The 14,944-nt window shown below is 28.9% G+C and overlaps 1 protein-coding gene across 3 annotated transcripts in view; it reads right to left on the minus strand.

Moving 5' to 3' along the window:
• The window catches only part of LOC132919985 (protein prickle-like), a 172,415-nt gene that overhangs the window by 13,489 nt on the left and 143,982 nt on the right, over window positions 1–14,944 (minus strand). For all 3 annotated transcript variants that reach the window (XM_060981958.1, XM_060981960.1, XM_060981957.1), the window contains 2 exons: window positions 4,467–4,670; window positions 2,939–3,137 (listed from right to left, as the gene is read on the minus strand). In XM_060981958.1, the coding sequence (XP_060837941.1) occupies window positions 2,939–3,137; window positions 4,467–4,670 (403 nt within the window). The remainder of the gene's footprint in view (window positions 1–2,938; window positions 3,138–4,466; window positions 4,671–14,944) is intronic.

Consider the following 14,944-nt stretch of genomic DNA (forward strand, 5'->3'; position numbering starts at 1 on the left):
TAAAACGGGTTTTCTCAAACAAACCCGCGTTGATTAGAATAATTCTTCGTCTGTATTGCTCAGATAACTTGATGTTCTTTCTTTTTAATTCACAAAGTACCACAATATACAGGGCGACTCCTTTGACACTAATGATTTTTTCGTTGTTTTTATAAATGTTAAGATTTATTGAAATTTTTCTTTTTGTAAAATACAGGTGTACTTATAGCTCTAATATTTCTTTTGTTTTTGTCGATGCAACCATTTTATGGTATCGATTTCAATGGTCAAATAGGGTTTTAAATTTCTTAAATCTTGAACAGAAAATACATTGGCGAAAATTTCGAAGTTGGTTTAAATATCGTATAAATAGATTTTTTAAAGATAAGAATTTAAAAAGGTATGTGTGAAATATTCGTTATCTATAATTTATATAACTTATGCGAATCAATATTTTATAAACAGTTTTCTGTTGAAAAACATAACACTGGCTATAAATATAATAATATGACAGTATAAAAAACAAGGCCAATAAATAAAACTAGGAGTGCAACATTGTGCGTATATATAAATATATACAACAGTAGTACTTATTTCTAATATATTGTCTTAAATTTACAAAAAAAATGTTTCAAACTAGAAAAACCAACGTTTTTCGAAACGGACTTTTGACGTTAAAATGATCACCCTGCAGTCTGTGTTTCGACAAACATAATAATATTCGAATATCTTGCGTTACTTTCGGCAAAGCTGCAGCAGTTATAATAATCACTTATAACACTGCTGTAATAATACTAATAATATTATCGCTCGAGTTTTTCACGATTGTTGTGTAGCCTATACACTACGGCGCACTCGTGTATAATCTAACCTACATAATATAATATAATATATTAATATGTATACTGTATAATGTATTATTATATGTGTATAATACGTATAAGGTATTGTTCCGGAGTATCTGACGTATTAAAGCGTGTAAATATATAGCGTGCAGGAGACTCGTTATTTACACAATAGCAGCGTATATAGTTTAACTTACAATACGGGCGGCATGTGTATAAACAGGCAACAGCCTCTCGAGTCTCAACGCGGTAAAAGTGTATACGTATATTAAATATATACGTTTTACATGTAAATAAAAAATAGGTATTTGAATTAGTCTTTAAAAAAGTATACAAAATATACACGTCGTGACAGTAGGTAATACATACATAAGAATATGGAAAGTAGATTATTTTAAACGCTATTTAATGGAAACAAATTCGTATCGACTTATGTATTCGCAGATATAGTACTAGACACATTAAACTATTTATTATATTATTAAATTATTCGTGATGATAAAATACCACTAAATATTATTGTTTTCACGAGTAAAGTGTAACATGGCCCGCAGTTCATTTTTTTTATTTTTTTTTCTTACACACGATTAAATATACACATAAATCCACGTTTACTTATGTGTATATATATATATAAATAATAATGTATAAAAATATTTATACTGAGCTATCTATAGTGAATACTGTTACGCCGAATTAAATAAAATTAAAAAGTCCCATAAACTCGTAGCTTTAAAATTTTTTTTTTAATCATTTTAGTTATTAAATTTAAAATTTTCTAAAATGATTTTAGCTTTTAAGTATATTCTATTGACGTTAAAAATTAACCATTAATGTACTTAATAGTATTCGATATAATATATATATTATATTATATTATATTATATTTATTATATAATATTCTTGTTTAAATCGCATTAAATAAATAATTATAGAATAGCTGGTAATATCATTAATTAAAATGCGAATTATCATATTGTTAAATATGTATTAATAAAAATTAAATATGCTCTTAAATCTGTGAAATGTCGAGACGTACAATAGAATTGTCACGCATTAAAAAAATTCGATTTGTATGAATACTTAGCCATGCTTATGATACACAATACAATCGACCTAAAAAAAAAATAAGCCGAGCTCTAGTTCAAATATGTAATATTGTAATACATATATTTCATTATTTTTTATCTTGCTAAAAGGTTTTATATAACCCGTTTATTTATAAAATTAAATAAATATTATGATTTATGACACATGATACAAATAGCGTTACTTTTGATTTTGAAATTCTCATGTGCAGAAGAGGCTTAGGTCATATACACGCCCGCTGATACTCGTGGAACGAATAATATACAATATCACTCAGTGCTAATAAGTGTCAGGTACTAAGGTGCAAAGGTGAACTGTACTTATGATATTAAAATGATTCTGATTCACAGTGCATTGCCCGAAACTATCACTGTCAAAATTCAAAAGTTGGAATGTTATTGTGGCGTTTGCGAACGTTTTCACGTGAATTTCGACAATAATTAATATAATTACGTTATTACGATACAACACGTACGTGGAATCCATCGGAGAAACGGCACATATGATAATATTATAATCAGTGAATTGGAAATATATATTATATAAACCGATATTGTGATTACACTATTTAGTATATTTCAGCGTTGACTATATACGGATGGTTGAAAATCAACGATTGATGTTCTGATTTTAACACGATACGCGTAAATGTAAAGTGAAAATGTGTAATAAATTAGTGTTTTAAATTTAAAAAAATAATCTGAGAAAATAAAGCTGCTCACGAATATTAAATTAAATCATTGTGTACTTATAACCTCATAGGATTTTGAGAGACTAAATATTCATTGCATATAATAATACTAACAATACGCGTTTTTATACGAAAGTTATTTACGTGTTTATCCTAAAATAATGGTTGGTTTAACTGTATAATATGTACTTATAAATTATTAATAAAAAATATGAGGTATGGCCATGGGATAGATTCAGCTTTCGTCAATTAATTCCATCTCACAATTTTTACCTACCCCCGTTTTCGTTTAAAAATCGTATACTTGTAATTCATTTAATAAAAAATAACTCACCATGGTCTACGCTTATAGGATCGCCGCAAGAGTCACAGTATTCGGCAAATAGGCCGTCGAAACATTGTAGACAGTAAGGCCGGCCGTCTCTCATGATGTACCTCTGGCCTCCAAGCTGTTTGTCGCACTCCAAGCACGCAAAGTGTTTCATGTGCCAAGCACGACCTTCTGCTTCTGTACACTCGTCAGCCAATATTATCTGCGTGTACATCATATGATATATATAAATATATGTAACAATTAATAAGTACCTATACAAGGTATATTAAAGGTAATCCATATAAGTGTCTAATGATGTCTATACACTCATTATTTCGAAAAGTTTTAACTTTATTGAAAAGTAGCGGACCACCATTATGTGGAGTATCTCTTTAACACTCTACTTCGCTCATCCAAATTTTAAATACTTATAATTAAATAGGGAATCATATGAAATTTTAATTTTATACACATAATTACTACGAAAAATATTCTGCTTAGGAATAAAAACTAAAAAATGTATGTTATCATTAAAAAAATTGTAAAAAATTTAAATTGTTTTCAAAAATATTGTTTGAAATCACGTAAATTAAGTAAAAGATTTTTAAAAAAAAAAGGTTAAACGATTTCTAAGTAATGAGTATGATGGGCACTTAAATGAATCACACTGGTATAATATACCATATAATGTAAAGTTGATCGGAGTGACAGATTTATTGCGTAATATTGTATAGTGACGGGTAAGGTATAATACTGTGAAAAGCATTATATCATTTTTGTAACCCATTGCGTTGAAAAAAGTTTTGTTAAGAGAACCAGTGATTTTTATGAGTTTATTTTGGGAAACTTAACGAAATTTAAATACAAATTCAATATACAAGATATGCTTCTAATTTTCATGTTGTTTCATATTCATATATATCGTTGATATTGATAGTTATTGTGTAATCATGGAATGATATAGGAAATTCGTTGAAAAATGTTGACACAGATCAGCTATTACAGCTTTTTAATGCAGTTTTAGACCAAAAACTTATTTAAAAAAATATAATATTTTGGGAAAAATAGCATTATCCATTTTTAAATTTATTTTCTATAATTATATTTATCGTATTTATTAATTTTATAATTTAAGTAATGAAAAATAATTTGTTTTACTTTTTTTAAACCACGCGTATACATTATTATTTATTTATTATGCACTATTTAAAAAAATAATCTTTTCATTATTATTTCCAAGATGGTTTTAATATTATAAATTGTGTAACTACTCGTATTATGTACTATCATAGAACAATAACATCGTTGTAATACTGTATATAGGCATCTTGTCTTGTAATATAAAACGCAAATGGGGGTGGATCAAGACGGTGTCGTGGTGGGTGGGTGAAATTTTCGATCGGTGGACAAAACGGGCAAAACCTAACATAATATGAGTGAGAAAAAAAATTGCGGTAACCTATATAACATCACGTCTGCACCACTGCACGTGGATCAAGGTGTAAAACGGATGGTTGCGTGTAGAATATTGAAATATTGTATACTATACCTCATCACAAGCTGAACACCTGGGTTTGAGCGTTTCCGCGTGATGTCGACCACAGTAAACATGGTCGTCTTTGTAGAAATATATGAGGTCGACGAGTATTTCTTTGCACACACGGCACGTGAAGCACGCCGGATGCCAAGCCGCGCCCGACCCAACTCTGCTCGCCGTCACTGCCATGTCGCCAGGCTGCAGGGTCTCTTGACACTGTAAAAACGACAATGGTTTAATTTAAATAGCTGCAAAGTATAACAAAATAGCTACAACAATTAAGTAACCATAATATTATCTATTATATACTTAAGTACCTATATAAATATAGTGTATTTGTAAATTTTCAAAATTTTAAACAAAAATTAAATTAAAATATTTTATGTCTTTCAGGTACTCTCTTTATTATTATACATAATTTATTTTTGGAATATCTAACGGTTAATGTGTAGAATTTTCATTGAGTGCCAAAATCTGCAGATAAGTCGCTTGAAGGTAAATAAAGGTGATAAAAAGTTAGGCGTTGTTCTCAGCAAAAATTACATATTTAGACTTCACATTTTAAAATTGAGGAAAAACATTGCAAATAGGTAAACGATAAAAAACTAATTCAAAAAAATCCACTCAATCATTAAATTTTAATATGTAATGTACTTAAATTGTCTAGTGCCTATAATAATTTTGCTTTTAAATTTAAAATTATAGGAAGTAGCTATTTATAAATTTAAAAATTCAAAGTAATTTTAAGAAACAGTAAAACTGGAACTATAAAAACAATATATAACAGGATTTTAATAAGAATTATATAAATAATACATATAATAATTAAAAAATTAAAAATTATATTTTAATTTTAGTCAACCATCAGACCACGTATCTATTCTTCTATAAAGAATGTAGAGATTTTATGGCTCCAGGAAGAAAGTATAGGTATACTAAAATTCTTCAGCAACATGGTTCATCGCTTGCATTGCTCCGTCAGCTTCACATAATTCTGAATTATAATATGAAATATTATATATTTTTAACGTATTTGATATAGTTAGCTTTAGAATTTACGTTATCGCAACAAGGGATCGCGTGACGATTTTTAGTTTTGTTTCGATTGCGTTCAGCGGAGCGAGCGTGGCAAAACGGCGACGAAACTTCTAAAATTATTGTAGCGACGATGCGCGGGTAGATAAATTAAACATATACAATAGGTACATTATTGACACCGGATAAACATTCAATTTTATTTTGAAATGCGTCTCATGCTTCAAATTTCAATAACGTTAATAATTAAAACCTCCCACCGTTGCAGGCATCAATAATTCAAATATATTACGATAAAACGAGAGCGTTATTATTGTATATACGTCATTGGTCGGCGGGTAGACTCGATACATAGAATGCGTAGACTTTGATCAAAGTCAAAAATTTTTGTCACACTCTGTCGACCGTAAAATAATCCTATGTACTATATACTGTGTAATGTGTACACGTTAACATATTTATTCGGATATTAAAACAAATTAATTTAATTACATTGCGATTATTCTTATTATTTTTTATTATTATTATTATTGTTATTGTTATTGTTATTGTTTACAAAAATCATTGTAACAAAATTGCGGTAATTAGGTAAAACCATCATTAAACGAATTATGTAAATATTAATATATAGGCACAATAACGAGAAAGTTATGAACAGATAATAACGAGAATTGTTTTAATATCACAGTTCCGCAATTGTAACATTATTAAATAAGATACGTATATTACTTCATTTAGTTATATTTGTGCATAATAAAAATTATTATTGTATTTTACTATCAAAAATTAACTATCAACTAATGAAGATTATAACCATTTTTAAGTTGAAAGTTATATTATGCGACAAAAATCACTAAAATAAAGGAGAATAAAAGCAAACGAGTGTCAACATTTTAGAGGGGAAGCTAATAGACGCAACTCATCACTACGAAATATGATGACGATCATTAGTTTTAATATTCAACCCATAATATATTTTATGTAAAATAACATTACTTGTGTTATTCTGACAAAATATCAGACTACGAAAAATATAATATATTATACAGTTTCGTTATACACTTATGTATTAGGTACTAAATACATTTTAATATTGACGTATAGCCATGGTTAAAGCCATAAAAGTGTTTATTTTATTACTTTAATGACTACCTATTTTGAAATTTGACACAAATTGTATACAATATGAAAACGTACAACCCTATTATAAAAGTGGTTTTTTTAATGGAAAAAAATCAATTTATACAAATATAAGACGGACGACAAGCAAATAGATAACAAAAGTGATAAAAATTAACGGTGCTGGATGTCATTAACAACCAAATTATACAACCAATAATATATAATTAAAAATATAATAAAGCTAATGGAATTTCATGAAATAAAAAACTAGAATAACTGTTTTGAGTGCGATAGATATAATGTATATGTTAACCTAATTCGAAATACGTTTATTTTAGTTCATAATTAATTTACCTATTTTCTGTTTTACTTATTTACTATACGCTCCTATTTTAAACTATTAATATATTGTGGTGAACGAAAGAGTGTAATATTTATATTTCTAAAAACCTAACTTTATTTTAAATAATAAAATTAAGTGGTTTTATATTAATCGAAATTTTATTTTAACTTTAATTGCACTCTATAAAATTATTGCATGTGTTTTGCATTCTTTTTCTGTATAAAAGAGTTTATTAAGACAGGTATTATTATGGTAAGTATATAAGTTATAACACGTATTTAGGAGAATAGTTAATAATTAACATATATACATAATATATCGTTCAAGTGTTAAGAGTGTTGGTAGAGTATATAGCTCAGTATAGGCCACTGAGTTTTAGAAGTTTTACCATCCCAAATTTTGCCAAACATAATTTTTTGGACCAATTACCTTTTATACTTAATTAACCTACAACTAGGGTGATCCATCAAGTATGTTAAGCGTGATGGGTATAAATTGAATATTAAGAATATAGTTATATTAGAACATACTGTATCTTATCGGTAGACCGAGACGTGGTAAATAAAATACAATTCAATTATTTTTATAAATAAGAAATGTATAGATTTAAGATGATAGATAAATATATGAAAAATTTAATTTAAATGTAATTTAGGAGCAAGTTGTATAGAATATATGTATGGGCTGGATATGATCCATAGGCCGCCGGTTGCCGATCACTGTTAGGTAAGGTTAGAGAACTGAGTATAGCTACTTAATAATTTGATTTTTTTTTTAATGTTTCAAAATTAAAATAAAATAATCATTAAATATCAAGTGAGGTAAAAAAATCTTATATCGATCGATATATATAGGTAAATATTATACCTATACTATATTTATTTGTAAAAGATATAAAACGTTAATTAAAAAAATACGATTGATTTGTGGAATTTGTTTCCACTACATTTATAGGTTATATGGTTCAGCCGGTTTAGCGAAACCTCAGGAATTCAATCATATAATGGGTCGAATAATGAAATATAAGTACCTATAAACTATGAATCGAAAATGTACTACTGGTATTGACTGTCGATTACAGAATATATGAAATAGTTACAGGGTAGAATTAATAACGATGCACACTTAAAAGAAAAAAATATTTTCAAACAGGTTTCAAATCGAAATTACACATTTCATAATATTATGTGTGTTATGTTAAATTGCCCAGAGCGTAATCAAGAAGTTGTTCGAATGATGGAACATATTTCTAAGTAAAAATGACAACGCGTGTATCTTATAGGTTATGTACACAGGTACCTAGAAAATGATATATTATATATTATATAACCGTATAATAATGTTAAATCGCATTTGGGCGGAATTACCGCGTCGATACAAAAACGTATGAAAATGCTCTGTGCAAAAATAAATTATGAAAAATCAATAACGAACAACGTTAATGCAATACAGTAAGACAACGGTCAACGATGTAGATCGTTGTTTCGAATATAGATTTCATATTCGATTTTCGTGTTTAATAATTAGCGTCGTTTAAAAAAAACCTCACTCCATATCACATAAATTCTATATTATAGTGTTGTATAGTGTCAGTAATAGTATTATATTTTACCGTGTACATCGAACTTGATATAATATGATTTTCGCGAAGCACCACTGCCTTCCCCACCAAAATACCAACGTGTTTACTCACAACAGCCTCCTCCATTCGGTTTTGCGGGGGCTTAAAAGCAACAATAGACTGTCGGGACGAATAATGTTTATGTTAAGCAAACATATTATTAATCGCAAGTAATATATTACTTACGTCCATATTTAACGTGTGTGTAGTTCGGTTCGTATAAGACCGTGCATTAAAATCAAACAAATTAGTGCGTGAAAATCAACAGTCCGCGGGGAATAGCTCATAAGGTGTTTTCTTTACGAAAATAAATACAAAACGGCGTAGCTACATTACAACAATGAATTATAGTAATACTGTTATTACTGTAAACGTATACGAATAAGATATCGCCGATGACGGAACTGATGTCAGATAAGAAGAATAACAATAATAATAACAAATATCACCGTGTGTTTATAACGCAGAGTCCGATTTACAAAAAGCTTACAGCGTAGCCGGAAAAAGATTCCAGGTTCACAGGGGTGGATTATCTTTTTTTGGCAATCGAACGCATTTGTAAGACGAGATTAAAATCCACCGCGTATTACGTGTGACCGTTGTTGTGCAAAAGCCGCAGAATTCAGATCGTATACAAGTAGGATAGGTACTACAGCCAGAAAATCCATCGAGATAATACCGCGATGGCCGCTGCTGTCACTTATCGCCAGGAAATTGAGATGCGAAATGATTTGTATAAATAGATGGAGATTTAGTCAGATTTTAAGAGTAACTTCAAAAAACTAAAGCATTTTTTTTTTTTAATAAAGCTTAGGTATATTTTAATAAAAGTAAACTGATTCACATAATATTATCAACGTTTTAAATATTTTTATTTTCTTTATTATAAATATCACCAACTGTGTAACAAATAATAATAGATACATTATAAATGTACTTAATAATATGATTAAACCTAATATTCTTTTAACGAAAATAAATCAGAAATGGGTAACATTTCAAAAAATAAAACAATTTGATTTATGAGATTAAACGAGCCGGTTATAAAAACTATTGACTCCAGAAATATAGGCCAAAAGAAAATAGAACTCATGAAAAATCAAATCGTTTCAATGTTATAATTACATATAAAACAATATTACTCGTTATAAGATTCAAGGATATTTTTTTTCAGGCCGAAGGTGTTTGAGAATATTTTTAGAGAACTAAGGTAGTATATTTATAATCGGCTCTATCAGAAACTAAACAACAATAACGATAACGACATCAAGGGCTGGCTGGCTTAGCTCCTCGTTCTCCCTCACGACACCGCTGTCATAAATCTCGCGTTAAAAACACTTTAAACTAGCGACCGCGGGGTATAATTATTGCTCCTCGGCGCGCACCGCACATGTAACTTGTCGTTAAACGGCGGCGGCTGGAGCAATTTTACAGGGGAGAGAGAGAAAGAAATATGTGTGTGTTACGCGCGCACCCTTTAAAACGCCTATACATATTATTATAATATATATAAATACGGTAATAAATCCATTGACGCCAAGTGCCGTTGAAAGATAACAACCCATCTATCAGCCACCCCCGCCGTATTCCACTGGCGTGGTGAAAACTGTCGAAATTACCGAGTTTGTTTAGCAATTATATACGAGTATATAGTACGCGCACGACTCTGCGCCTCGCTTACCAAGCGAAAACCCAAAGTCGAGTACGTATGGCGGCCAGGGGCGTCGGTTTTCGGGTTACTGCTGTTCGTTTTTCCGTTGACACGATAAATCGTCGACTCGTAGTGTAAAAATTACTCTTTAACGAGAGAACTAGGGTTTTTTCTAGTTGATTTTTATTTATTTTTTTGTTTTTACACGAATGTCGGGAGAGTGAAACAAATGGAATGCATTTGTTTCGTTCGTCATTATATATCCTGTTGCAGTCATTATTATATACACTTAACGTTTAACTCAGTTCGAGTGCCGTTCACGGTTGAGTTAGTTAAATAAATTTAATAATTATAATGCTGGGCGAGATTGACCACGAATGGCTTGTTTTAACATTTTAATTCCAGCCAAATCAAACCAATAATAATTATTATTATTAATTCGATCCGAGAGACTATGTTATATATACACCGCCGTTGTAATATGCGCTGAAATATTTCGTAATGAAGCGCGTGCAGTGTACACAACAGTATTGTTTTTTTCAATCAAAACAAGGAGAGTACATGGATTCTGAGAGTAAATAATAAAATGAAACGCAATTTGGCGGTTATATTTTTTTCCGACAGAACAAAAATAACGATCGCCTTCGTCGTTCTACATCCCCACGTCATCATAATATACGAAATGCGTGAATGTAATGTATGGCAGACGTGATGTTCTAAATTTCGAATCAACGTGAGTAGATGTAATATAATAATAATACCAATGTTATACGTTTTAAAGAAATGCAACTGCTCATAGAGTACCCTCGTCAACTTAATAGCTGACGTGAATAGAAAAATCAAAAATTGTGTCAATCCAATTGGACAGTGAATTAAATAACGCGATCGTAAGCGTAGACTTACTGTAATATATCATATATAATATTATATAAAAAACGGGAGCTAGGTGAATTGGGTCCGCGATAATTTGGGTCCGTTTTGAAAGCGGTAAGTTGAGTCCCGGGTATGAAAAGGTAATAGGTAAGTTGGGTCCCGGCTATAAATCATTGCGCCAATGATGTCTAAAATATTAAAAACTTAAAACTTTAATATTTCATATTTATATAATATACTTTTGAATAATTCTGTTACAATACTACGTCATATTTCATACAGGGGTACACCGCCTGGACATCAATTAATTCTACTTTGATGTTTATGTGTGTATAGACAGGTATTCTTATCGCGGATTTTATTACACTGGCCGTAGCCACTTTTATCCAAAAATGAGATACCGAAATGTCGTATCTTTGATTAAATCTAATTAAGATATATATACGAGTATACGAAATACGAGCGTATACAAGTGTTAGTATTATTCGTCTATCTTTTTTTGTATTAGTTAGTAGTTATCATCGATTTTTATGATGATTACATACAGATATACGTACGATATCTGGGATATTTCATTATATATTTAGTAGCCTGCTGAACGTCAACTTGTGACTATATCGTGTCTTACAGCTATACAGTTACACAATTTTACAGTTATTGTTTTTTTTATACATTTTAAAAATGGAAATAATGGCTAGCGAAAAAAACAAAACTGTTATTATAAAATATGGTCATAAGTTTAGGTTTCACAAAATGTTGAAAAATGAAGTACAGAGATGGACCTGCTGTAAAAGTACATGTAAGTGTTTTTTTAAAACTTATAATGGTGTTGATACTGAGATTTTTAATGATCACAATCACAATAAACCTAGCGAACAAGACATCAACCGGCAAAAATTAAATAATAATCTCAAGAGAAAAGCGGTAGAAGAGATATCGGTGTTGCCATCGAAACTTATTTGCAGAGAGTTAAAAAACTGTGATATAAATAGTTTATCTTTAAATGATACTTCTTTAATAAAAAGAAATATAAGAAATGCACGTTTATCTGTTCATCCCAACATACCAAAAAACATAACAGAAACGCATACTGCTATGAATGAAATGACATTAGTTACTAATAAAAATGAATCATTTTTATTAGTTAATGATTTCAATAATGGTATAATTGGGTTTTCAACAAAAAGTAATTTAGAAGTGTTATGCGAAATTAGTACAATACTTGTCGATGGCACTTTTAGAAGTTGTCCAAAATATTTTTACCAATTTTTTACCATTCACGGCCTTGTTGGCGAATCATATATTCCACTAGTATTTTTTTTATTACCTAATAAAGAAACAGAAACATACGTACGTTTATTTGAACATACTGTAAATAGTTGTGCACAATATCAATTAATATTTTCTCCTGATGTAGTATTTATAGACTTTGAGATTGCTATACATACGGCTGCAAAGCTTGTTTGGCCTAAAATCAATATAAAAGGATGTCGTTTTCATTTAGGACAAAATTGGTGGAAAAAAATTCAAACTCTTGGTTTAGTAAACACATACAACTCTTTAAACACAGAAAAAAGCGATTTTTTTAAATGTTTTTTTGGTTTGCCATTTTTAAGACCTGAAGAAGTTGGCGAATGTTTTGCACAAGATTTAATGGCAATACAACCAAATGACAAACAAATAAAAACATTTTGCGATTATGTACTAGATAACTACATTTCACCTGATGCTACATTTCCCCCATATATTTGGTCTGAATTTGCAGCCACCACTGTGCGTACAACAAATAGTTGTGAATCCTATCATGCTGTACTAAACCGAAGATTTTATAGTCCCCATCCTAATATTTTCAATTTTGTGGACGAACTATTACAAATACAGTCTGAGACACATATTAAACTACGAAGTACAATACAAAAAAAGAAAATCACGCTCGGTAAAGAAAAATACTTAAGAGAACAAATGATGAAATATACTAATAATATAATAACTCGATTAGAATTTGTTAAATGTTTATCATTTAAGTTTTTACCTAAAGCATAATATGTATTTTATATCATATATTGTAAAATTTGACGTACTATAATATTTAGTGTATTAACATTTTTTCCCGAGACACAATTTTTTAATTATTTATACCATATATTGTAAAATTTTACATACTTTTATTATTTAGCTTATTAACATTTTTAAATTAATCATTTACACTATTATTTATTTAGAACATAATATTATAAAAACCACATATATTTTAATAATTTATATTTTTTTTATCCGGGACTCAACTTACCTACAACCTTTTTTTATCTGGGACTCAACTTACCTACAACCTTTTATTTTCCGGGACCCAATTTACCGAGATAAGGTCATTTGGGACCCAATTTACCAATCCCGAAAAAACGGTATTCACCGAAAAGCCTCATCATAGATATAATATACAAGCAACCAAGACCGTGTACAAGTTTCATAGAATACAAAAACAACGTACCTAATCCATTTAACGCTAGACACTCATTATTACAGAAAATACCGCCGTTTTTGAAAATACTTTTACATCATTTTAAACTGTAATAAAATAACAACCGTTAATAGTTTTTGAAATATTAAGTATTTTATAACTTAATATATATTATAAATGTATAATGTATAGGTATATGATATAGGCATAGTAAAGATTGAATTTTAAATTAAAAACATTTATAACTCAGGAAAACGCCTATAGATAAGAATATAGTGACACAAATAAAAGAACGTGACTTTTGAGTGATTTTCAATAATGATTATATATAATGATGTATCTATCTATATTAAGTGTGTAATTTTATGTACAATACGCAATACTTATAAACTATTTCAAGCATTTATTTTATCTATACTAAGTACAAAAATATAACAAAATTACGTGTAATTTAAAATTTTAAAATTATGTATTTTGAGTTATTACTATTTTTCAGCACTACTAAAGATATCCCATATAATATAATATATATAAATATAACACCTAAACATTGCGTGGTAAAATATAAAAACTTAAAACAATTTTTTTTATTTAAATAAATAAACTTGAAATCCACAAACATTTAGAAATCAAATAGTACAAATATTTACGTTTCAAAATTATGTTGATGGAAATAAAATAATGTTTGAATAAATAATAATTTCATCAAGTTTTCGACTATTTCGAATATTGTCAACAATAAACCTATTATTATTTTAATTTTAAAATTTAATATTGTTTTTATAAGAAATGAACTAAATAAACTAGTTTTCCATAAGAATACGTAAATGTCAAACACACCTGCTCGCGAAATGACCACAATGTTTAAATCTATTTTGAAGTATATTTTAGTTTTAAACAAGTTAATAGGTTTAATGAAAATTTCTAATACAGTGAATTCTGATGGTTTATTATCACGAAATATAAATTCAATAAATTATTATTCTTTTCTTGAATTAACGCGGATGATTATTTTGGTAATATGTAGTTATACTGTTCATGTAAATGGTGTTTATTATATACAACAATTCCGTTTATTAAAATTTTGGACAGTCATAATTTTGGCAAGATTATCAGAAATAAGGATAATTGAGTAAGACAGATTACTTACATTATTTTAAAAATTAACTTATTTTATTTGTTATTAAGATTGATAAATGGCATCATAGAGTATGACGAAAAACAAAAAATACAACTTCCGGCAGCGTTATTGGTTCATCAACGGTTATTGAGTAAACAGTTTTGGGTTCAAATTTTAACCTCATTATTCATATATTTTCTTGGGTTTGAAGTATATCGTATGTATGCATGGCCGCCACATTCAATTACTACTGTAGTAATACTTATA

Source organism: Rhopalosiphum padi, chromosome 2 (assembly GCF_020882245.1).
Source record: "Rhopalosiphum padi isolate XX-2018 chromosome 2, ASM2088224v1, whole genome shotgun sequence".
Classification (NCBI taxonomy): domain Eukaryota; kingdom Metazoa; phylum Arthropoda; class Insecta; order Hemiptera; family Aphididae; genus Rhopalosiphum; species Rhopalosiphum padi.